This window comes from Brachyhypopomus gauderio, chromosome 2 (genome assembly GCF_052324685.1).
Source record: "Brachyhypopomus gauderio isolate BG-103 chromosome 2, BGAUD_0.2, whole genome shotgun sequence".
Classification (NCBI taxonomy): domain Eukaryota; kingdom Metazoa; phylum Chordata; class Actinopteri; order Gymnotiformes; family Hypopomidae; genus Brachyhypopomus; species Brachyhypopomus gauderio.
Genome location: NC_135212.1, coordinates 27,123,922 through 27,149,991, shown reverse-complemented (window position 1 = coordinate 27,149,991; position 26,070 = coordinate 27,123,922). Strand labels below are relative to the sequence as shown.

Below are 26,070 nucleotides of genomic sequence, written 5' to 3'. Positions count from 1 at the left end.
TCCGGTATTTAACGTTCAGTCTTTAATTACTTTGCACCATTAGATTTGTCGTCAGGCAGGCAGACAGACAGACAGACATAATCCATCTGCCCATAAGCAGGCAATGGATTCAGCGGCGGCCCCTCGTCCCCCTCTGTACATTCAAGTCTTTCCTGGGCAGCTTGGGTTTGCTCGTGCCCTCTGCTCGTGTCCAGTTATGGAAATGAGCAGCTGGCATTGCACATGCAAGGTAAAGGAAGCAGGATCAGCTAATTCTAACCCAGACAACTTTTACACAGAAAACATGGCTGTTCTGGTACCTGGACTATAAAAAAAAGAAAAAGAAAAGAAAGAAAAATAATTTCCAATATTTTCTTTCTTTCTTTTCCCACACAATTAAAATATGATCAGTAGTACATGATTGGAGATGACATTAAAATTACATTAGCATGGATGATTTGTTTTGTGTGCTTACCACAAAAGAACAGAGTACGAGTGTCTTTCATTCCTTTGGTAAAAAAATTAAACATGGCCACTGAGTGACTCAGTCTTGACACTTTTACAAACATTCTTCACAGACACACTATAAACATCAGGTATCCTTTAGCCTCCTCAGCCATCTATTGGACACATGGAATGTCTACAACATGGCCGACAAATGGAAGCAATGGCGATTTCTTTCCTTTCAGAAAGGCTTTCAATAGAAACTCTCATAATGGCAAATATCAACAATGGATTTGAGTTGTAATTTCTAGAGAAGATTCCATGTAAGCACTCCACAAATCCATCTTCTGAGATTGTCCTGGAGACCCAGTGGTCTCCGTTGCTTCACTCGTTTTTGGAAATCTGCTAGTTTAGTTTGTACTGCAAAAGCAGAACCAAATTCTTGTAGATTTGGAGTGAGTGTTGAATGTTTTGGTTTGATTGTGTGTGTGTGTGTGTGTGTGTGTGTGTGTGTGTGTGTGTGTGTGTGAGCGCGAGCAAAGTGCGTGCATGGGTGTGTCTTCAGGTTCCTTCTCCGTTGCTGGAGGTCTGCACGTTTCCTGACTGTGTCTGGGACGGTGTGGCCTCAAGCTCAGATTCCCGGATGAAAATCACAGCGTCTCCACTCACATTGATAAGGCACTGAGCCTGCAAAACACACGGTGTGTACAAGACAAAGAGTGTGAACACATCCATGTGAGAGTGCGTAAGTGATCGTATAACTAGATACAAACACTCACCTGGTTTTTGTTGGGGTTCTCCATGAACACACACTCTTTCATGCTGTAGGAGACGACAGCGTTTCCTCCGAGAGCAGCCACATGGGCTCGTACCATGGCAAACACCTCGGCTATAAACGAGTGCAGGAACCCACTTACGCCACCCTCCTAACACACAAACACACACACGTTACTGACCCAAAGACTGGAGTTTCTTTCAAGTGATGCACGCTGGTTTCTGCGTGGGCAGGCGAGGACGGGAGTGCGTTACCTCCCGCAGTGACGTGGTTTCTCTGATGAAGAACATGTTGATGATGCCGAGGTACTTGATGATCTTTGTTCCAGGAAGGAAGGAGAGGGGGGTCATTTTCACCACGGCAACAGAGCTGGAAGGACAGGAGCGGTTCGAGCGCAGGGAGCGGGAGCGGCTGTCCGGCAACGGACTGGACTTCTCCAGAGAGGATGCTACCACGGAGAGAGAGAGAGAAGAAAGAAGAGGAGGGGGGTGGAGGAGAGATATCAGACATGATTCCCACAAGGTGCCCGATTTTTCCAAGGTCACAAATCAGATATCAAACGTAGGATCAAGCCAATCGAAACAGGACTTGCATGTGTGTCTTATCTTTGTGTCCAGTGGAATAGATAGCTGAGCAGTGCTGGGGCACATGGTCCACCGTGCAGAACATGCAGACACACTGAAGGTGTGTACAAAGGAATCCAAGATATTGTGTGTGTAGTGTCTGCTGCAGTGGTTAATCAGTTGGTGAATAGAGGAGAGGCTTTTTGATGTCTCATTCAACTTCCATTCAGCATACATAATGTATCCATGACATAAAGCCCTCATAGCGCATCATAGCCTTCACCTATATTAGAGTCCATCATGATGCAACTGTGAAACATATCAGAGCTAAACACACGAGTGTCATTTGTTATGTCATGCTTATGAAGCACCTACATAGGCTTTATGATGGCATTTGTGATGTGCTCACGTGCTTACACATCATTCAGGCCAATTTAAAACACGACTACTATATCAGGTCCCACTCTGTAAGATCTCTTAGTGTTAACATTATCTTCATTACAGGGCGTTCCTCAGCTTTCACTCTCTGTCAATCAAGTTTGGTTTGATCTGTATAAGTGTGAATGTGTTTAAACACACACATGTGCGAGAAACTTTATGTGCGTAGTATGAATGCAAAGTCCTACTTGTTTTAATTGATCCACGTCTTATGGTGTGAGCTTTCAGTCTAATCTGCTCTATCCAGGAGCTGCATCTGTCTGTAAAGGAACTGTGATCAACTGAGGGGGCTGGAGACACACACACACACACACACACACACACACACACACACACACACACACACAGAAAACGACATGCAACAGCATGCACATGTAGTTCACACCAAACAACACACACACCAACAAACACCAAAACACAGAGAGATACACACAACAGGAAACAGAAAGATGGGGGAAAAAGAAGAACAGAAAAGAAGGGTAAAATGGATGATGCTGGAGTGTGTGTTGCAGCACCTCGAATCTGTCGTACGCAAAAGGACCAGAAATCAAACCAAAACCATCACCCAGCCACCGTGAGACCAGCCAACCAATAAAAGAACTCACCTCTGGCACTTGGAAGAGGACCAGACACCTCTGACAAACCTGAAAAACACACACACACACACACACACACACACACACCACTTTCACTGAGATGAACATCAACAAGCCTGTGGTTTGTTGACAAGCCTGCGGTTTAGTGAGCAGTAACTAGTGCAAGCGTTGGTTGGGACCGTCTGGATTACAGCGCAGGGATAAAGGTTTACCTTTGGCAGAGCTGAGAGGGTTGGAAGGACATTCAGCACTGAGCTCTAAAGGAAACTGAAGCTGCTCTTCATTCTCTGTAATGGCTGAGGAAGATGTTCAGTATCAGGGATTCAGACCAGCTTTGTCCAACAAATTAAACCACAACCAAAGAACCTTCACCTTCAACCTTCACTAGTAAGTAAAGGAATTGACATGTACACTAGAAGTGTATTTGCTACAGCCATTAATGTTGGCCTATGAATTTGTGAATGTCACTTGTACCTTGAAACAGACACATACCTTTCATAAGAGTTTTATCTCCACTTTGTCTGCCATTCTCTTGAGTCTGATCTTTATCCAAACTCATGGCCACTGCAGTCACTGCCACCTGTCAATCAAACAAGACAGACCAATCACTTGTTGGCATTGTGGGTGAGGGCCTTACTTACTGTACAGCCAAACTTCCCAGTCCAACACTGCTCAGGTGTTGCACAGGTTAAACATTATTGAGTCGATGGACAGATTGATAATGGATGGGTTGATAGACAAATATTTTCTCACCTGGATAAGTTCATCCTCAGGCACAGCAACAATGAAGTTCACATGACATAGGCAGCAGGGTACCATAGAACGCAGCTTGAAGTACAGACTCTGTATGCACACGCTCGCGCGCATACACACACACACACACACACACACACACACACACACACACACACACACACACACACACTTAGAAAGAAGTCTCAAGCCTACATTTCAATAGACGACTGAAATGGATGGTGAGCTCACTATTTGTATCACATAGTGTGCTAAGGACATGGAGGCTGGTGGAGCAGAGCATGCTCACCTTTAGCAGGTTCTCACAGAGGTCATTGAAGATCTTATTCAGGCCCTGATTGGTCAGGTTTGCATTGCTGAGGCGGAAGACCCTTACGGATGTAAACATCTACAGATAAAAGGGACGGAAAACCAACAGCTCTATAAACGAGAGAGCAGCTGTATAGAGTCTCCACTTCCTGCTTATTATACTAGCACGCCGATGGTTCTTCCCCTGTGTGAATAAACACTTTAACTCTCTGAGGGACTGAAGGAGGTTTGTAAGTGTTGGGATGAGAGCAACTGATTTAGGGAGTTGACAAAGTGAAGAACATGTTAAAATGTAAAGTACCTGTAAACTTGAAGTCCAGTTATAAATCCCAGGCATGATTTCAGTGTTGCAGCTGTAAAACCCTGAGAAGGAGACCAACATAAACATGGGCATACACTTAAGGTGGTGTAGGGTGGTGCAGAATGGAGGATACCTGGAGGCGTTGGGGCGTCGGTAAGAAGGGAGTGAATGTCTTCAATAGCATCAGTGTCATCAATCTGCAAGAGTGCGGAAACAGCAACACCACCCTTTATACCACAGGTCCAACAGTAACACCACCCTTTATACCACAGGTCCAACAGTAACACCACCATTTCTACCACAGGTCCAACAGCAACACCACCCTTTATACCACAGGTCCAACAGCAACACCACCCTTTATACCACAGGTCCAACAGCAACACCACCCTTTATACCACAGGTCCAACAGCAACACCACCCTTTATACCACAGGTCCAACAGCAACACCACCCTTTATACCACAGGTCTAACAGCAATCCACAATAAAAACACTTCAGTCAACTAATCAAGCCAATCATCCTAGCATCCATGCATGCATCCGTCCGTCCACCTGGGCGTCCCACCTCCAGCACAAAGGCGTCCTTCTTGCCGTGAGACAGGTCCAACTCCAGAACCTCGTCCGAGCTCTCCGAGTGGGAGCGGAAGATGCGGGACCGCTGACGTGATTCAGGAATCGGCGAGCCAATGACTTCTTCAACCCACTCCTACACAGATGAGAACACACAAAACTGGCATATCAGAGGCGTGTTTGGTAGGCTGAGAGACAGCACAAAGTTAGTGATATAGTCAATAGCCTTAAAATAAAGACTGAAAGATCTCCTTTATATGTTTTACTGTGGAGTCTGAAAAAAGGTGCAAAGATAAAGGGATGGGTGATCAGTATCCCCAGGAAAGCTCTTGATCATTCACCAGCCAGTTCCCAGAATGCACTGGAACAGCATGATGTCACTTTAGCCCATTTAAAGCTGCCCAGTAAAGATTTTGACCAGTTGACCAGTGAACTATAACTCAAAGCTAAAGGAAGCATTAAGTTCACATGCACACATTCATCAAGTTTTTCCTGAGCAAAATACACTGGGCAGCCTTAAAACCCAAAACAAAGGCTTTCCATAAACCTACTGTATACATAAACACACACACCGCATTAGAAAATCTCACAGCCCTGCAGCAGGCAAGCATGATTAGTTGTTAAACCCTTACTATTATTATTGTTGTTGTTTTTTGTTATTGAGTGACCACATTAAAGAGTGTGAGGAGAAGGCTGCATGCTTTGTTTTATTATTTTTTACATAAATGGTGCATGTATGTGCATGTATACAAGTATCTAAAATGTATAAACCACCATCTATTAAAATGTACCGTGTTGATGTTTACGAAAGCGTCTGGGTCCAGAGTGAATAGTTTCTTCAGAGAATCAGGTCAAAGAGAAACACAGTATTGGCCAGTTAACACACAAATGTCACGGAGACCAAACAGCAGTGGCAGCAGCCCAAATTGAAGACACACCCACACACACACGTACCCCCACCCCCTCAAACGCACCCATACACACACCCACAACCTTTCAGTCCTTCCTGAGTGCGGGTGGGGGCTCTTACCGGAGGGCTGATCTCGTAGAGCTCTTTGTTTTTGGCAATGGTGTCGTTGATTTTCTTCTGCATGTTGGAGACGTGTTGCTCATATGTGAGGTCACTAGGTGTCTTCCCTGCTATCTGAATCCCTCCAGGACTGGGCAGGGCTGTCAGGTACACCCCAGTCGCCGACTACAACACACACAAAGTTCACACGTGCACACACGCACAAACGCACTCCTCATAAAACAACCAGAGCAGCCGCTGCACTGAGGCGTAGAGAGAGAGAAGGCGGGGTGAGGGTGGGGCGTTACTCACAGCCAGGCCCAGCAGCATGGTGTCGCCCACGCTGATCTGCACACGCAGGCCAAACAGCGCGTTCATCCCACGCAGCTTCAGCTTGTTGAGCAGCTGCGTGTGCAGCTCGTACTCCAGGAAGGGCAGCAGGTTGCTGATGGCCGTGGCGTTTCCCTCACCCTGGGCCTTCTTCTTAGTGCGGCACAGCCTGGGAACGCACACACAGGAAACTCAGGCTAGACTTCCTTTCTAATAAGGTCTGATGCTTTATACATGACCTAAATAGATATGAATACTGTTACACAAAAAATTACCAACATATTTTGCCTGATTCTTTGTTCTGGTGTAAAACAAGTGATCGCTGGTAAAGCTTACAGATGACAAAATAGGATGCAAAAACTATTTTGTAGTGTCCATGCAATTTTTTATGCTCCAAGTATGTAGCTGTTTGTGTTTAGTCTTAGTTTGTGTTTACATAGTTTTTATCCTTTTCATCATTTTACACACACGCGCACACACGCACCTGGCCTGGATCAGACAGCCTTTGCCAGTGATGCTGGCTTCAGTGGGAACGTCTATGGTGGTGAAAAGCACGTCGGGCACTTTGTGGCGTCGGCAGCAGTGGCAGTACGTGAGCTGGGCAGGAAACGGCATGTTCAGCTCATCATACGGGATGTGACAGAAGCCGCAGGCAGGGGGCGCTGTGTCTTCAAATCTGAACCACAAGCAAGCAAATCACAATAAGCTGCAGCCACACTCACACACATACTGAGGGAAGCATTAGTCATAATCATTCATTCATTAGGATTTCTCACAAACAACTGAATCATGCACAGGACATATACATACACATACATATATATTATATATATATATATATATATACACATACACATATATATACATACATATACACACACACACACACACACACACACACACAATATATATATTATATATATATATATTTTTTAAATCTAGATTAATCTCACTGAAATCTTGAAATCAATCAAGTTTAAAGTCATCATAGTTTGCTTACCCATTTTGACCCAGTTCCCAACCCAACTTTAAGAATAGATTAACGGCGATAATTTTTATATCGCCCGATAAGAGTATCAAATTAACGAACGCCGTTAACTGCCCACCACTTGACTGGTCTGCACACAAAGTCCTGACGTCAACCTGATAGAACACCATTGCGATGAATTAGAGTGGAGACTGAGAGCCAGGCCTTCTTGTTCAACATCAATGTGTGACCTCACAAATGTGCTTCTAGAAGATTGGTCAAAAATCCCCATAAACACACTCCTAAACCTTGTGGACAGCGTTCCCAGAAGAGTTGAAGCTTTTCTAGCTGCAAAGGGTGGACCAATGTCATATTGAACCCTATGGATTAGGAATGGGATGTCACTTAAGTTCATATGTGGGTCAAGGAAGGTGAGCGAATACTTTTGGCAATATAGTGTACCTGCATTCACACACACACACACTCTCTCACAATCACACGCACCCGCTGAATTACCCATAACCCCCCTCGCCCTTCTCTGCCCCTGTGGGAAAGACACTTGCTGCAATGACAACCTGTGTTCCGTGTCCAACGCGCCGTCTTGCATGAAGCGGGAGCTGAGAATGGCGGCGGTGCCTGAAGCCGACAGAATACACACTTCCTCGCTGTAAACACACACACACACACACACACACACACACACACACACACACACACACCTGTAACTTTCATATCAGCTTCAGAATGGTAACTGTAACTAGTCATGCACCACCATGATCTCCCAAATGACATAAATGTACTGAAGAATTCACAGTGACTGGACAGTATGATGAATAACCAAGAGATCCGTCTGCACTAATAAGGTCAGGCAGGAATGGCAGAGGCGTACCAGATGCTGGTGGACTCGCTGTAGCCCACCACAGCATGGCAGCCCAGGGCCTTGGCGTGGGACTTGATCTCCTGACGGATCTCCTCCCACCAAGCGTCTCGCGTCTCTGGCTCGTCTGAAACACACACCGGCATGGACTTACTGCACAAGACGGTGCACAAACGTTCCCTCACTCACACACACATGCACTGACACACACTTTCTCCAAGAGCAGGGGCTTTTTGAGATGCTAGTGAGAGCTAGCGCAAACCAACCCCTTCGCCAGTACATGACAGACTGGAGGAAGAATGGAGTTATGATAATGAAGGTGGTTGAAAAGAATGTGGAATTAGTAGTCTGCCATTCTCTTGATAGCTCAAAGTCCTAAACTTGAGGATGGGGACACCACAAGAGACTATAAGACTCTCAAAGACCATCTAATCAGAACATTCATTCAGATTTGCAATCATGCATTTTAACAGGAACTGTTAATAAGAACAATCTCCACCCTCTTCTGGATTCAGCCAATAGCAGGAGGAGTAAATTAAAGGGTAAAGAAAGAAAGTGATAAATGCAGACATGAATAAAAAATAAACCAAAATGCAATGACAAATGTCACGGTCAGAAATTTCCACTCACATTAGTTGTACTGCTAACCATGCATAAATGAAAAAATTTTACATTTGTGCTGGTTTATCCCATTTAATGTTTGAAACTCTGTGCTGGTCTAATTAAAATGTAAAATGTAGTAACCTCTATTTGTCTAATTTCTTTAATGTACTAAACATTAAACATTAATGTATGCTGGTCTAATCTCTTAATTGTGCTCAAGTCCAGGGCTCAGTGCTGTTGCCGGACCAGGTTTGCTTTAGCTAATGTCCTCACATTAGGAACTGTGGATGCTGGGAGACTGTGTGACTTTGCAGGAGGTTCTCAGGGAAAGTGCCAGAGGAACTGGAGGAATTAACAACTTTGGTTGTTGATGTTCACAGATAGGGAGCCTTGTCCCAGCTAACAGAGGTGGGCGTCACTTCTGTTCTTATGTCACGTTACATCGGAGTAGAATCATCATGGTGTCAAGACTGACCAAAACAGCACGGTCTGACAAAACTGAGACTCTGAACACCCCCCCAACTTGGTATTGTCACTACCCTGAATGCTTTTTTCCGCATACATAAATGTTGCATGTGGACTTATGACCCTGTAAAGTACATGTTCAGGCCTGTTGAGGAACCGGATGAAACGGCACCCAAACAACATGGCCGCCGCTCTTCTGAAGAGCACTAGCACACAGCTCAGGTTTCACATGCAAACGGACCCGACTCTCCAGAACACCGACATGCCACTCTTGCCCTGTACAAATGGCTTGGGCTAAAGGAGCTGCAGTAAAGGTTTGGGGGTAAAGCAGGTTTCAAGTGAAAAATCAAAGCAGAGATAGCACAGATCCTCCAGTATATAAGCCTCTATAAAGGTCTTATAAGGTATTATAATAGTCTAATAATAATAATATGTATAATTCTATGGCACATGTGATGTCAGTGTACACACATACTGCACAGAACTGTATTCACGCATTCACAGTATTAAACCAATGCAACAGTAACCATGTAGAGCTGGGTCATAAGAACTACAGGCAGGGTTACTATGCAGTTATTCGTCATGGTTACAACCCACTCGGAGAAAAGCGGGACGCTGCACATGCCTTCCTCTCTGCACTCTCTGGGTCATGTGACCAGGGAGAAAGGAATGCTGGGTACAGGGTCCAGTGAGGAACAGCCAAAGCGGGTCAAAAACAACCAGCCCAGAGCAGAAGGCAGCTACACAGTCGGTTAGAGCATGCTGCATCCAGTTCAAACACACACGTGTACACACACACACACACACACACACATCCATACACACGCGCGCACACACACACACCAAGCACAGCTCACGGCAGCTCATGCAACACAGACTGTTGAGGGAGAGCGAGTGTGTGCACATCTCTGTGTATTTATGTGAACGTCTGTGTCGATCTTACTGCCCTTAAAGAGTCTAAAATAATATCTTCATGTCTACAGAATCTTTACATTACATAATGTTCATATTACATGTTTACATTATAGCTGCTGAATTCTTTGTTCATTAAGTGCTGTTTTACACAAGTATTCACAGTTATTCTTCAATAATTCTAATTCATTATAATTATTAAGAGAACAAAAATTACTGACCTCTTCATCAGTGTGTAAGGTAGCTAAGTGTGTGTGTGTGTATGTGTGTGTGCGCGCGTGTGTGTGTGTGCACGCGCCTGATTCAAGCAGAGCTGCCACAGGCTGTGTGTGTGTGTATGTGTGTTAATGCAGGACTGGGGGAAGGTAGTACCTGCTGTGAAACTATTCCAGTCTAGCAGTTTGTATGATCTGGTGTTACCCAAGGCTGAGTCAAAAGGCCACATTAGTAGAGCAGTTAAAGGGGCAGAGAGAAAGAACAGTGGGGAAAAAAGGAAAGAACAAAACCACAAACTACAAACATGAGCACAACACTGGACACCACCACTCCACAGGAACTGCAAAGACAGACAAGAGAGTTATCATCAGAGCAGAGGGAGGGAGAGAGAGAGGGATGGATCAGAGACTGGATGAATGGAGAAAGGGGGCAGGATGAAGAAGAAAAAGATGAAGAGAAGTCAAAGGAGAGGGAGAGAGAGAGAGAGAGAGAGAGAGAGAGAGAGAGAGAGAGAGAGAGAGAGAGAGAGGGAGGAAGGGAGAGAGAGAGAGAGAGAGGGGGAGTGAGAGAGAGAGAGAGAGAGCATGCAGCAGCACTATGTCAGTGACACCGTATCAGCACATCTATAGTACAGATTATATGATGAGCAGCTTCTTTAACCAAACCATGCCTCACACACATTCACACAACCTCCCATAACACACACACACACACCCTCCCATCCCACCCCAACACACACACACACACACCCCCTCCCATCCCACCTCCCCTGCAACCTTGTTTCTCTCTCACACACACACACACACACACACACACACACACACACACACACACACACACACACACACACACACACACACACAGTAAGATAGGTGGAACTTTGCTAGGTGGGTGTTTGCAGTTAAGTGGAAGGATGTTTTTGCAGTTAGTGAAGCTAAAAATGTTAGGTGTGTGTGTGTGTGTGTGTGACTCATGTATGATCAAGTGTGTTAATCTAAATGTGCGCGATTAAACTTGATCTCCGCAAACTACAATCAAACACATTCTGGCAGAAGGTGCAGATCTGTCCAACACACCCATCTACACGGGCCTTCTGAAGAGCTGAAGGACATTACTGCTCTGGACAGGTACCTGGACATCTGACATGGTGATTCAGATCAAATGGGAGCTGGGCAGTATTAGGATAGCAGGTTACACAAGGCACAGCATACAGCTCACATCACTGCTGAATATATAAAGGAGGAGCAGTGAGTCAGCAATGATTCATAGAACAGGGAAGGTGAGGAAACACACACACACACACACACACACACACACACACACAGGTTGCCACCTGTCCCGGTTTTCCTTCTTTTTAATATTCGGTCCCGGCAACAAAAAAAAAATTCGTTTAATGTCCCGGTTTTCACTAGGTTAGTTCAAACGACTATTTAAACTGTTACTGCACACTTTAAATCTTTTTCTCGCTGTGTCAATTTTATGTTCGCGCACCCCCCGTCAACAATTTACATTCGCGTATGACAGTGTCCTTGTTTTTTGTCAGACCTAGGTGGCAACCCTAACACACACACACACACACACACACACACACACTACACCAGGGGTGCCCACACCTTTTCAGCTTGCGAGCTACTGACCAAGTCAAAATGATCTACCAACAATAAAAATGCAAAACAAATTTATTTCTTCTATATAATTATTATTTATCATTACTATTTAATATTGTTTATTCTTTCTTTCCTTTTCAGATAAATAATTTATTTATTAATATTTATAAAGTATTTTAAAGTATCTCTAATTGCAGTGAGAAACACTCGCAGTCCGCAATATACTTCCAAAGTTGCTGGGTCAAATCCTCGGCCATGGTTTCAGAGTGCCATGTGACTGTATTCCTCAATAACTGGAGAGCTTTGACTGAAGATTATATTTTGATGCTTCGGTGGCTGCCTTCGCTTTTGTGGTAAGATGTGAGTAAAATGACTGCTGTCTGGACAACTGGGATTTTAGTTCCTTCACCCTTCTCAGCTCGCTTTTCGGAGGAAAGTCAATGTCATAGTTTTTATGAACAGTCTGAACATGCCGCTCCACATTTCCCTTGTTTGGAACAGCAACGGCACACTGACAGACGAGGCAAACGCACTTAGAACATGACATAGTGAAACAAATCCTCCTCCCATTCTGTATGAAGTGGTGGGTTTTAGGCTTCTTGCTCAGACCAGCTACGGCACTGATTTTTATACCCTTTGTTGCGTTTAGTTTAAATAAATTGGAGGCTAGCTATTAGTGTTGTCAAAAAAAATCGATATATCGATACGTATCGATACTGAACATTCTGAAACGGTACAATACTCGTTTCCCTTAAGTATCGATTCTTTTTACATAAAATGCGCTTTTGTTTGACCCACCCAAGCTGCCGTAATGCACAGGACAGTTTGTAATGCTAATATGGCAGCTAAAGCAAACGCAGTGCTGTTGGATTCGAAGCAGATACAGATGGAAAACCGAAAGACATGAACAAGCCCATTTGCAGGCGGTGCTTTTGGAACATTTCAACGAAGGGCGCTAAAGCCTGGTTGAGTGACCATAGCGCTCGACTCCGCGCGCACCTCGCGCGAACCTCCGTGAGCGGTGGAGGCTTTATACTTTCCGCTTTGCAGTGTTGTCCGAAACTATATGTGGTAGTATAAAAAAACACCCCTCAAAACAGGGGAATGAACACTTACCTGACGAATTTTAATGCTGCTTTGTGTTTCAGGTTTGAAAAGTGCTGCAATTTAGGCTAAAGTACTTGAAAATGTTGAAATTGTAACTACTTCGTTTCACAACAAATATCTGTCTGACTGAACAGTTTTCTTGTATTACATTAACAAATACGAGCCTCTTGTAATTCCAGGATGAAACATGAGAGAACGTGAAGACGTTAAGATTGGGCGTTTTGAAAAGAAACAACCATTAAATAATGTGATTAAAAGCGCAATATTTTGAATCATTTCGAGTATATAAATATTTAACTTAATTAAGTTTAACGCGCTCGGAAATATTGGTACAAGCGCTTGAATTGAACCCTGCAAACATGACTTTGTTCATTGCGCTGAGGCGCGGCGCGCGCGAAGTTACAAAATTCGAGAGGTGCACGACCTCGCGTGCGCCGCGCTTCAGCGCGATGAACAAGGTCATGTTTGCAGGGTTCATACACCTTGTGGAATTCAAACACTTGTATGTCACTTTCAAGGTCCATTTCAATATTTCCCAGCACGAGCAAAGACACTTTGTCAGACGTTCAAAAGACGTCCACTGAAAAGCCAGAATGAAAGTTTTAGCGACGTCTTTTTTAAACGTCTATTACTGCCATTCAGTTGCAGTTTTTGCACGTCCTGACATCCAATAAAGGTCCTAGTCAGACGTTCAGGTAGAAAACTCGTCATAGACGTTCATGTCAAGTTAAAAGGTTAAGGTCCTAGTCACACGGTCAGATTTTGAACCAGTTTTGAACGTCCACCAGACATGCAAAAATGGGTCTGGACTGACCGACGTGATACAGACTTGATTTTAACGTCTTTCTGACGTCGCATGTTTGTTGGGATAAGGTAAATATTTATACATATACTCGAAATTATTCGCTTTTTTATCACATTATTTAATGGTTGTTTATTTTCAAAACGCCCAATTGTAACGTCTTCACGTTTTCTCATGTTTCATCCTGGAATTACAAGATGCTGGTATTTGTTAACACAAAAGAACTGTTCAGTCAGACAGATATCTGTTGTGAAATGAAGTTACAATTTCAGGCATTTTCAAACACAAAGCAACATTCATTTGTTTGTTTATAAAAAAAAATTAAAAGGCTTTAAAACGGAAATTAGCACCGTATCTGACTTTGGTATCGAAAATGGTATCGAATTTCAATATTTTTTTAAGTATCGTATCGAAGTTGTAATTCTTAGTATCGTGACAAGCCTACTAGCTATGCAGCAAGGTAACAAGTTAGCGCGGTTTAACGAGCATGCGTAGGGGGTCAAAAGTTAAGACGTTAATCAAAAGCCTGTCATTCATCCCCTAATGTTTAATGTCATACGATCTACCCACACTTCCTTCTCGATCAACGTATTGGGCACTCCTCCTCTACACACACACGCACACACGCGTGCGCGCGCGCACGCACGCACGCACACACACGACATACTACACACACACACACGACATACTAAACACACACAAAAAACACAGAAGGAAGGCTGAGAAATAATGTGGGCATGTGTAATACCCAAAAGGCTGCCAGCAGCATGGTGCTGGAGCTGGACACACACATCGCAGTGTAGGACAGTGAGTGTGGGGCAGCTTACAGGGGTTAGTCCACACTGAAAAAACCATCCACACCACATGCCAGCTGTGGAAGGCTGGGGTAATACGGGGCAGTTTAGGGTAATACAAGCAGTATGTAAGGCAGAATCAATGACCAGCAAAATAAACACGAGAACATGGAGACATGAAGATGTGCCCTTCACAGATGGGACATGCGCCAACACACTTCACCTCCAGGCACAGCTGAAGAAAATTCGCAAGGAATTCACAACTTTAGCCATTGGTCCCACACTGTAAAGTCACTACCGGACCATACCATTCTCACCGCCGGACCATACCATTCTCACCGCCGGACCATTCACAGGGCCATTCCACTTACACCATCTGCACCTCCCCATTACAAAAGGAGTTCAGACCTCTTCCACATAAGCTACCGCTACATTCAACACACATCACCAAGAGTCAAGTACAAAATAACACCAGTACCATGTAGGTTACTACACACAACGTCATTTTCTTAGAATGAGGTTACACAGGGGTCGTCCAGGGCTACTTTCTCAAGACATTTTCTGAGCAGACACTACACTGTAACCGTAGGCAATCATCGGCATAATCACGTCATCAAAAGGTTTGCCGTTCGTTCATCACCACAGGATTTTGAAATATATAACACCGAGTTGACAGCTTCAGGAAGTACGTTAGTCCTGCCTACTGCTAGTGTTGCTGGATATGATCGTGTTGGGGTGTACAGTTTTGTTTGGCTGTTTGTAGTGTGTGCACGTGTGTGTTGTGGGGTGTCTTACCAGGATTGTGAATTCGATCCAAAAGCTTCACAGAACGCGCACTGACCACCCCACCCACGTGAAGCAGAAAGCCCACAGGGAAACCAGTCAGTGTAAAAAAGGGGAACTCCTGAAAAAACACACACACACACACACACACACACACACACACACACACATTAGAGGTGGACAATGGGCTACTCTATCTTATTACAAAGAAGTAACGTTGTAGAGTAAGATGTGGAGATGTCATGCCAAAACACCATAATCACTGTAATCATGACAGCAATAAATCAGCCCAGGACACACACACGGTGTGCTAGCGACAGTGCGCTAGCTACAGTGTCCCCTATAAATGACTTGGGGAAGGTTAGTTTAGCAGTACACTTTGGCTCAAAAGAGTGCATCACCTACAAGTGATCAACTACAAATGTATTTTTAAACTTTCAGATTCAATTACTGAAAAGTACTTATAGAGGACACCATGTTTATTTTAAGAGCACTCAATAAGGACTTTTTAGTAATCTCTAAAATGAAAATGCATGATTCTCTAATAAATTTCGCCTCAGTGTGTATAGACACTGCACAGGCATAATTAAGAGCTGTATAGATATCTAAGAAGTCCTGAGTGAGGGCCCTTAAATGTGACCAGCTTCGCTTTGTCAGGGTCATTTCAGAGTCAGGAGAGGACAGACAAGATGGCAGAGTGCGGGCTCCTTCCTGTTCAGCACTTATTCCAAACGAAGTGCACTACACTACTAAACAGAAGTAAGGCTCCAGTGTTGAGTGTAGTTCGGAAGACAGGCAGTTGAAAAGGACACCTCTATAACAGACAAAAAACCTCGGAAGGACAAACAAAAACTGAACAAATCATTGGTCGCTGGGACTGTTGGGACAGGCAAGACAGGCACAACTTCTGACATCATAAGCAGTGGGGGTAAAGGTCATGCAGGTCATCATTTATCTTAATGAGAAAAGAAAACACAAAAAAAGGGACAGGATGGGACTCTGGAGCCAGTCAGAGTCTTCGGGGGAAGGGGACACAATTTCAAGGAAGGTTTCATGAACATTGAAACGAAATAAATAAATTTAAAAAATGCCACACCCCTCCCAACATGCCCTATCCAGACATACCCCAATTTTAACAAATGTCTCAGAGGACGATGACATGTTCTGAAGTCCAATGAGAAACTGACAGAATAAAAACACAGGGGTCAGACTTGCTGGGCCAATCTCACATAGGCCTCACGTAGGTGTAGGTGTGTGTGTGTGTGTGTGTGTGCATACCCTCTGCTCCAAGGCTGACTGGGTCTGCTGTCTCAGAAGTGCTTTAAGAGGCCCCGCCTCCTTGCCGGCACTGCCTCCACTGCCCATGCCTGTGAGGAAAGGCGCAGACAAGATGAAGAACGTGAACTTGTGCCCAGTAATATTAAACCAGCCTCATCATTTCTGCAAACGTATGCTAAAAATCTACAGAACACAGTGCAGTCCAGTGAGGGAAATCGTTTTTACTCTATACTGGAAATTACCCCGATTGGATCTGAGAGGAGTAAAACAGGGATAGCGTTTTGAAAATTCTGTTTTGCAGAGAATGTCCATAATCGTAGAGTCTGAAGACTGCCATTACCTCCAGCAATTAGTGCAGGACCTTTAACTGCCTTGTTAAACATCAGCCATAGAGGGACTTTAGTCACTTTAATCAAAGTAGGTATCAGCATGCAGAGTCAGGAACTCTGCTTCACGCACGCGCGCGCGCGCACTCCAAGGCCACGCAAACATCAGACACACACACACACACACACACACACAGCCCTGGGCACTTCTACCGCTACACATGATCCTGTCAAGACCTTGAGAGTCGTGGTGAACCCAGTCTCTACTTTCCTAGTGCGTGAAAGGATTTGGAACCTGAACGTGCAACTGGGCTTTTGTTAATTAAAACAAATGCTTTTGAACCACACAGCAAAACCATGTCACTCTACTCCGGAGAATGAAGCCAAGCACACAGGAGAAAAAGAAACACTGTTAGTTCACTCTCTAAAAAGGAATATGGTTTTCTTTGATGGGTCATTTTGAGGTAGACATACGTGCAGTCATGGCTGTTAGGGATCACTATGACAGGATGTTGCATGTCCTACCAGAGGCCACTAGTAGCAGGTCCTCACTGAAGGACACACTCTTTCTCAGCATGGCTGTGTCTGATTGGCTCACATGGAGAAGGGGAGGAGTTCTACTCCTGGGGACCATAGTGGGAAGGGGTGAAGACTTACACTGATGGAGAGGAGAACTGGGAGACAGACAAATCCTCGCTGAGAGAAACGAAAAAAGATAAAAGGAGAGAAGAGAGGTATAGAGAAAAAAGTGTGGAAAAAGAATGGAGACCATTTGAAAAGTAAGCAAAATTAAATAATGAAAGAGGACTAGAGAGAGACAGCGAGAGAGAGGACGAAGTGAAGAAGGATTTAATATGAAGAACGGGGAAAAACAGGAGGTGCTTCAAATATCTCAATGGGATTTAGACTTGGAAACCCCTTGGAGAATTGAAAACACAAATAATTAGGTGCTACAGTATCAAAGAACAGGGGAATGTTCTTTACTTGGCTCCATTGATAAATTACAATGTAATTTATACTCCACCTCATGACGTACTTTAAGTTCATTTTTACACACAAACTGATTTTTTAAAATCACACACACACAAAAGAAGGGGAATGGGTGGACCTAATTTTAAAATAACAAAACAATAAAACAAAACATAAAAATACCAGCTGGATTAAACAAAACGAAAAAACAAAGAACTAGAAGGAAAGCGTGGTACCTCTCACCCCCTGCACGTGGCCCAAAGGCCATGACTCGGCACGGCCATGGCGGCGGTGTTCGGGAGTCTGACGGTGTGGGTGGAGGCCTGCCAAGCGGGTGTGCGTAGCGCATTAGGTAGAGGGTGTGGGTCTGGCAGTGGGGTGCACATGCTCTTACCGGTTTTTGGGGTGAGACTCAGCTCCGTGTCCGAGGAGGAGGACTGGCGGCTGTAGGACTTGGAAGGGGAGAAGGAGGAGAAGGTTTGGGCTCGTAGAGGGGTGGGGGGTCCTGAGGACAACGGAACGCCAGGGGCCTCCTCCCCAAAAACTGCCCTGTCAGAGCAAGGAGGAACACGCTCAGTCTCGCATGCCTGTGCGTTCACCCTCCGCGCACAGGGAGTGTTTGTGTGCGAGTGTGTGTGTGTGTGTGTGTGTGTGTGTGGGGTGTGAAGGAGGGAGAGGGAGAAAGGTTGAGAGAAAAGCTTGAACGGAGCAGAGTGCGCTGGCCTCCGGGCGGAGGGCTGTGAGGACGGGTTCATAAGACAGTGTCCAGTAGAGAGAGCCAAGCACAGGGAAAACTACAAACCAACCAACACAACACCAACCCACAAGAGGAAACACAGGCAACACCAAAAACTAAAGTGAGAAGCAATGAGATGAGAAAGCATTTGTTTCAGCTAACCAAAGCACAACGCTCAGCTAACCAATGCACAATGCTCAGCTAACCAAAGCACAATCCCCCTGAGGTCACCAGGAAAAATGCAAACTTAAGGGACCCCCCGCCGAACTAGGGCAAAGTGATAAATTTAACAGTCCTGTTAAATAACCAGAATTGCATTCAAGCTAAACACATAGCAGCCAAACCGTAGATATCTGACTGGCTACACTGCGCGAGTGGCATCTGAAGACAAACCACTGATTAGTCGGCAGCATAATTTGGAGCAGCTGTAGCTGCGGAATAAGTTGCTTTGGCAGCTGAAGGGGAAGGCTGGTGACTTCACAGCCATCTTGTCCGATGAAGAGCAGGCGGTGGAGATCTGCAAGGTCATGGCGGGGTCGCGGCGGGGTCATGGGCTGGTGGGGTACCTGCCTACACTGCCTGGCTCTGGGGCCCTCTGAGCTCCTTTGTCTGTTTTTCATACCGGCGAACAGCAGTGTTGGCACAGACACGGAGAAGCCCTGAGAGAGACGGCTGCTCGCACTGTGAACCGGGCTGCTGTGAGTGGAACGACATCCAAGAGTGGAAGGGACAGCCTGCAGAGAGCTGCACACACACACACACACACACACACACACACACACACACACACACACACACACACACACACACGTGTGTTTCACACGTCACTCATACACAGACACACACTGTACGACATTGCTTACAAACCAACATGTGCATATGTTCGTATGCACACGTTTCATACATCACACACAGGTGGACGGACGAGGCAAACACAAAGCTGCTTGTACACACGGTTGCTTGTGTGCAGATGTCTTCCATATGCCCCACACACACACACAAGGCACATACAAGTACAGACACTCACACACACGTGGATGTGCGATGCAGGTATCTATCCAAACAAGCACACAGTGTGTGTACACGTACACAATACAAACTCATCCAAGCAAGCAGACAAACGCAATGGACCACCAGACGCCGGCTAGCAAAAGAAAAGGGGAACCAGAGTGCGCGCACACACACACACACACACACACACACATCCTCTCCAAGGCCACGCAAACATCAGACAGCAAAACATGGCCAGCTGCAACACCTCACCAGAGCTCACCACGGCAACCATGCAGGTGTCAGAAAGAAGCCGCATGCAGGAGAAGGAGCGATGGGGGGTTGGGGGGGGAGAAGAGCTAAAAGAGCCATGCAGGCTGGGGAGGCCTTTGGGGGGTTTAGGGTGTGAGGTGTTTGTGTGCTGAGAATGTATTATAGTAGAACATACTCATAAAACAAACCCTCTCACACACCAACAGAACAAGATTCCGCACATACAATGTGAGAGCACAAATTTCTCCTTCTGTTTTTACGCTAACCTAAAAGAGCTTTTTTGTTTTTTTCTCCTGCAAGGAAGATGTGAAAATGAATTAATTATGCATTATGTTAAGGTACATTTCAAACAATTAATGCATTAACCTTTGGTTGGAAAAGAACACCAGTATTAAAAATGCTTTTATAAAATTGTTTGAACAGGGATGGCTGTAGACCGACTGGTAGTGATGTCTTAAAATCAATGAAGGACATGGTGATCTCTCACTGTAACATACATATTTAAACACCACGCCTGGTCCATCTGGTGAGGCTCACTCACTCTTTCATGTCTTTCGATGGAGACGAGTTGGACAGGTTGGGGACCACGGCGGCTGGACACGTGCTGCTGATTTTGTCGAGTGTGCAGGCAGTACCGATAGCTCGCACGACCAGCCCGGACTCGCCCTCCAGGTCGAAACACTGCAGGTAGCCAACCACTGCATTCCCACCCATCTCCAGCACCTTCAGACCTATCTTACGCTGGAGTTCGCCTGCAGAGACAGAGCCCCAACACCGTGACACAACGCACGCACCGCACACACACACACACACACACACACACACACACACACACACACACACACACACACACACACACACACACACACACACACACACACACACACACTCTAGCTAACTGCCACATTCAGTTGGAGGCGCGTGATCTTCTGCACCTGACATAAGCGAGATGAGTCTCTGGCGGGCCTCGTTGGACGCCCGGGGAGTCCGGATTCGGTCGATCCACTGGTACTCTGGATCCTCGTTCACCACCAGCTCTTCCACAAAGCCATGGATGACCATGGCACGGAAACAGCGCGGGATCGACATGGCTGGGAGGGGGAAGAGGGTCAAAGGTTATTCAGCAAGAGATGAATGAGAGCAAGATGAACAGAACCACAACAAATGGATAGGAGGAGAGAACTGAATAAAGGGAGAAAGATGGATTAGAGACTTACTACAGAAGAACTTGACTCCACAGGAAGACTGACGGAATCGGTTCAGGTCATTGAAGAGGTCGACTTTGACTAGGACATTGATCTCTCCTCTTATGCCTAAACAAACACTCAACAAATTACACACACAGAAATGCTGTATCACCACACACACAACTACATGCAGTGTTACACAGTGCCAAATCCTCTAATCAGAAACACCCAGGTTTCACTGTTCCTTGGGGTTTTTTTTATTCATGATGTAACATCCATAAATAACAAATTAGAGTTCAAGGAGTTGGAAGCATTTGCAATTTCAAAGCATCAAGATACTTTATTCTGCACCAAGATAAGTGAGGTCTAGTAAAGAGCCCATGTGAGGTGACAGAAGTAAGCTGTGAGGTTGCATGTGTGCACACACCATGTATGGTGTCATAGATGGGAAACCAGCCAGAGATTACTGTAGCAGCTTCACTGCAAAGCAGCGGGTCAATGTCGATGTAAACCTTTCCTATGGCATCATTAGCGCTGTACGTGTCATGATCCAGAACTGTTATCTGCAATGGCTCGTCCTGTAAGTCCTCGTCATCTACCTATTGGGTCAGACAGACATAATGAGTGTCTAGGCTATTAGGTGAAATCTCAGTATAAATGAGAATCACTCAATGAAAAACACTGTCCAGCCTTACCTCAAACTTAAACCACTCTGAATTCCACTGAGGATTCAGAGACTTGGGACACACATCAGTTTTAAAAGTTGTGTTTCCAAACTTCACCTGTAGAACACATTGCTGTCAGTGTTACGGAGGATTTCTGAATGTAATGGTAAGAGATTAAGGCAAAGACGGCACTCACCTCCACAAAAGCGTCAGTGAGATCGCTGGCACGGTCCATGACGGGCAGATGCCGACCCGCCACAATCTTCGCCTTCAGTTTTCCTGGCATGTTTCAAATCTAGACCATACCTGAATTCAAACAGTCCAAGCACAAAAGCATCTGAAGTCACAAAAGCTCCCAACAGCTACGCAGTACAGACCACATCAGGTGGACTTCATAGGTGAGGCATTTGACCAGTGGGTAACGTAAATTCACAACCCTCTCAGATTCATTTATCTTTCTATAAAGCATAAAGTAATCAAGACCATGTGACCTTCAAATCACCATTCCTGCTAGCCTTGCATGAACCTATCCTGCCAAAATACATTTTAGACAATTACATGCTTCCAATTTTGTGCCAACAGTGTGGGGAAGGTTCTTTCCTGCTTCAGCATGTCTACACCCCTGTGTCAAAGATGAGGTCAATAAAGACATTTGATTAGTTTGGCAGAGGTTGTCGAGCTCCAGAGACCTGCACATATTCCCTGAGCACCTTTATGATAAACAACCCAGGCCATCGCGTCCCAACATCAGTGCCCGGCCATACAAACACTCCTTTGAAGGAATGGGCACAAACCCAAAATCTTGTCTGGAGCCTTTCTAGACGAGTAGAGGCTATAACAGCCACAGAGGAGGAGGACAAACCCCCCATGTTTATTCCCAAATCCACATAGGTGGAACGATCGTGTCCACATACTTTGGATCAAAACGTATCTTGTCATCTGTACATTATTTACTGGGGTGTCGGATTGAGCCACATACCCAACAGCTGCGCCCTGCGCCATCCATACTAACGTTAGCCAGCCAGCTAACCACACGGCCTCTAGCTAACCAACGTGGCCCTGTCCTGCGAGGATAACCCCTCCTGAACCTCCACATGTGGACACACGTTTGCTGTTCATCGTTTAGCGACGGCTACCCACCGGAGTTCAGGGTTTCACACACAGCGCAGAAGCACCGCAGAAGCGCCGCAGCGTCCCGACGCCGCACTCGGTCCATCGGCCTCGGCGTCCCCTTCCCTCCCATAACACGGGTGCCACGACGGCAGCCGCCTCGCTCCTGCCGCCAAAGAAACGGGCAAAGATCCGAATTACTGTCACGCTAGGTCGAAAACTGCAGCCTACTTCTGTCGTGTTAGCACTTCCGCAGCTCTAACAGCGTTATCTACAGCGTATCCATTAGCTGGAGTAGAAGAGAAACGGCGCACTGCCAACTGCGACAGGTAGGAGGGATTAATCAGGGTTGCCAAGGTGTCGAATATTCCCCCTGTAGTGCGGTCCCCTGAATTTGGGGTCATATATGAATATTCTAGAGCACTTTAGTTTGTTTACCTTTCAGTCGACAATTTAAGGTTTGTGCTTTACCAAACCGATTTACTATATTCAAATTGACTTCCGTTTACTCCGTGCGAACGTGCACACGTGTGTGCATGTGCGATATGACATTTATCTATAAAAGACATTAGAACTTGGCATAATCATCTGAAATTTCAGCAGTATGGTTTCAGTGGGAAGCTATTTTTAAACGTTGGCTTGCTCTACAGCAGTGTGTACAGCATCCCTACCTAAACTAAACAATACATATTTGATAACATTACATATTTGAGTTGAATGTCAAGAAGTTTACTTGAAGTGCTTGTTCATACCATTTGTTCAACACATTAGCTTACTCTGTTAAATATTAATCTAGTTCTAACTGATACTTTCACTGTTAACCAAACCACCAATTTTTTTTTTCCTCATAAAATCTTCCAATATCAGCTTTAAAAATCAACAAGGCAACACAAGGGCGCTTTTGAGACGCCTTCCGGGGTAGGGGCAGAATCCAAAGAAGGGTGTAAATTGCCAGAAATACTTGAAGGCTTATGTTCAAAGTAGGAGTGTCATTTTGTTATTATAAAGACTCAACATACGGAATAATGGACTAAGATTTGCACTAATGAACGTGAGGCTACTCACTCTTAAATTGGTAAATGACACTCCCGTCTGACATTCTACATGATCACAACGATCAACTTACATATGCACACAAACACGGACACGTGTACTGTTTGACTTATTAATAAACTGCTTACATAAGCTGATTCCTTGTATCGTAAAGTTATCACCTTACAAAAAGTTATCACCTGACATGTATCATTGCGCCCTTTCGCTATGCCCTTGTCCGCGATCTCGTTTGTGCGTGTTGAGTTTTGTTGTAAATGAACAACAAAAGCTTTTTACCCACTCGCTTCCTAAATTTCCTTAGGTGGCAATGTGCTAATAACGGCACAATCACTCTGATACGTCTGAGAGACATTTCTATTGCTGTGCGAGGCTCCGGCAGTTTGTCCAAGCCATCTGTCAGCGCGGTGATTGATGGCCACAGACGCACAATGCTGCATAGTCCGGGCACCACGCGTGCCATCTTCACTGACCACAGCAAGGTTACTGAAAAAATAGCCTGTACATCTCTGATGTGCAAACTGAGACAGATGGGTGTGGCTCTTAGGTCTAAATCACAAGTTTAAATTTGAAGTCTGAATCATAAAACTTAAATCCTAAATCTTAGAAAGTATAGCCTACTGCTCATAATAATTACTTCAGTAAACAGTAAACATTTTTTATTTTATAAAATGTCAAGTCAATTTTATTTATATAGCACTTTTTACAACACATGTTCCAAAGCAGCTTTACAAACGCATGGGTCCAGATCCTTAATGAGCAAGCCAGGTGCGACAGTGGTGAGGTAAAACTAGGCAGGGTTAAGGAACACACCTTGGGAGGACCAAAGCTCAAAAGGGAATCCATCCTCCATTGGGCGGCACCATAATGCAGGACTTAAAAATAGTTTTTTAGATATGTAAGATTTCTACATGCTTTGTACATACACAGGTCTCCCAATACCCATTCCAACACCAAAATTAGACTTTTATGGTGATGTAATTCTGAAGTGTGGAATTTAGAGAAATGTCCATCTGTAGCCTATTAATTATGCTGCTAATGCAGTGCTGTGTACAGCAGGTTAATCCTGTTTAGAGTGTTTAAATGGTTTTATTTGTGCTACTGGAAAGTCCACTGGTCATCAGATCTGCTGTGACTTTGAGTGTGGATCAGACGGTTAATGGTTGTATTCATCACATCTAGAGAGTGAGCCTCGTTTAGGCAGAGCTTGTTTAAGCAGGGCTTGTTTAGCCAGGGCTTAACAAGTGCTTTGGTGTAGGGTCTCTACAAATTGTTCCCACGTCTCCATTACCATACAAGCAATACAGTTTCATGGTGCCAGTAGACAGGTGTTATTTATATATGAACAACATTTCAACACTAATGTAATATTGCACAAGTATTATATTCTGTGTTGTATTATCATTTCAGGACAAGGAAATGTAGTCTATTGTGCTTAAGGTGTGGACTTCATGACCATGGATCTTTATGACATCTGTTGCTTTATTTTACTTTAGCACCATACATACAAATCTAGACACTGATTAGATCACTGCACTGAACAAACTAATGAAGCTTATGAAAATATACATATGGTTTTTGAGAAATGCAAATCTGGATGAGGATATGTGACTTTGTTTTACTTTGTCCCTGTGTCACATGACAAAATATATTTGGCGTGCCCATTCCTCTCTCTTCTCTCTCACACACACAAGCTTTTGCCAGCTGGTCTGTTCGTTCACATTCCTTTGTGCGCGCTATAATTATTTAGCTGCCATCTGTCACACATAAAACCCATTGTCTCTGTCTCTTGTGCTTTTAGTAGCTGTGTCTGTTTCCAGAAGCAACATCTCAGGTATTGTGATCCTCTATATATCAATTTATAATGAACTATGTACAATGAACTAAAGAGCAGCTGATAGGTTGTTGTGCACTCTGACTGCACCTATATGGTTTACCAGGGTTTAGATGGTAATGAGATAAGAAGCAAGTTATTTGACTTTGCAGGTCTGTGAACATGTTTAAACATGATACATTTTGGGGGGGGGGGGGGGGGGGGTCCTCTAAATTGTGATCAAGATAAGGCATATGTGTTTCTGCACAACTAAGTCATGTTCCAAATTACAGCTGTAATCTGGCAGATGGCTCACATCACTTTACATTGTTGTTTTTTTTTTAGATGTAAATCCTTTTCAGTAGCTTAGTGACATTAACATGTCATTTATGTCATCACACTCATTTGAGTTCCTGTCTTGTTTTTCTTAACACAGACTTTAAGATGGCAGATGAGTGAGTATAGTTGTTTATAT

The 26,070-nt window shown here is 44.7% G+C and overlaps 1 protein-coding gene and 2 long non-coding RNA genes across 15 annotated transcripts; 2 read left to right on the top strand and 1 right to left on the bottom strand.

Annotated features, from left to right (window-relative positions):
- c2cd5 (C2 calcium dependent domain containing 5) lies at positions 1-23,046 on the bottom strand. 13 transcript variants are annotated; one of them, XM_076992666.1, is made up of 30 exons: positions 22,763-23,046; positions 21,819-21,928; positions 21,653-21,739; positions 21,385-21,556; positions 20,988-21,083; positions 20,706-20,861; positions 20,312-20,522; positions 19,078-19,251; positions 18,166-18,320; positions 17,328-17,498; positions 16,477-16,565; positions 15,211-15,319; positions 7,922-8,036; positions 7,608-7,697; positions 6,550-6,741; positions 6,048-6,234; positions 5,757-5,921; positions 5,518-5,562; positions 4,722-4,862; positions 4,292-4,355; positions 4,159-4,220; positions 3,838-3,936; positions 3,549-3,638; positions 3,288-3,375; positions 3,008-3,091; positions 2,805-2,843; positions 2,388-2,489; positions 1,453-1,646; positions 1,203-1,349; positions 1-1,110 (listed from the first exon to the last, which is right to left on the bottom strand). In XM_076992666.1, the coding sequence occupies exons 2-30, from the start codon at positions 21,906-21,908 to the stop codon at positions 985-987; spliced, it is 3,540 nt and encodes a 1,179-aa protein (XP_076848781.1). In that variant the 5' UTR covers positions 21,909-21,928; positions 22,763-23,046; the 3' UTR covers positions 1-984. The 13 variants fall into 13 exon arrangements, with proteins under 13 accessions (XP_076848781.1, XP_076848792.1, XP_076848801.1 ...); XM_076992677.1 differs by having other exon boundaries at positions 2,388-2,459; XM_076992686.1 differs by lacking the exon at positions 5,518-5,562 and having other exon boundaries at positions 2,388-2,459.
- LOC143496616 (uncharacterized) lies at positions 986-3,719 on the top strand. Its single transcript, XR_013125666.1, has 2 exons — positions 986-1,124; positions 1,527-3,719. It is a non-coding gene; the product is annotated as an uncharacterized LOC143496616 (long non-coding RNA).
- Positions 22,925-26,050, top strand: LOC143496622 (uncharacterized). Its single transcript, XR_013125669.1, has 3 exons — positions 22,925-23,061; positions 25,584-25,616; positions 26,032-26,050. It is a non-coding gene; the product is annotated as an uncharacterized LOC143496622 (long non-coding RNA).
- Positions 26,051-26,070: the final 20 nt, after the last annotated feature.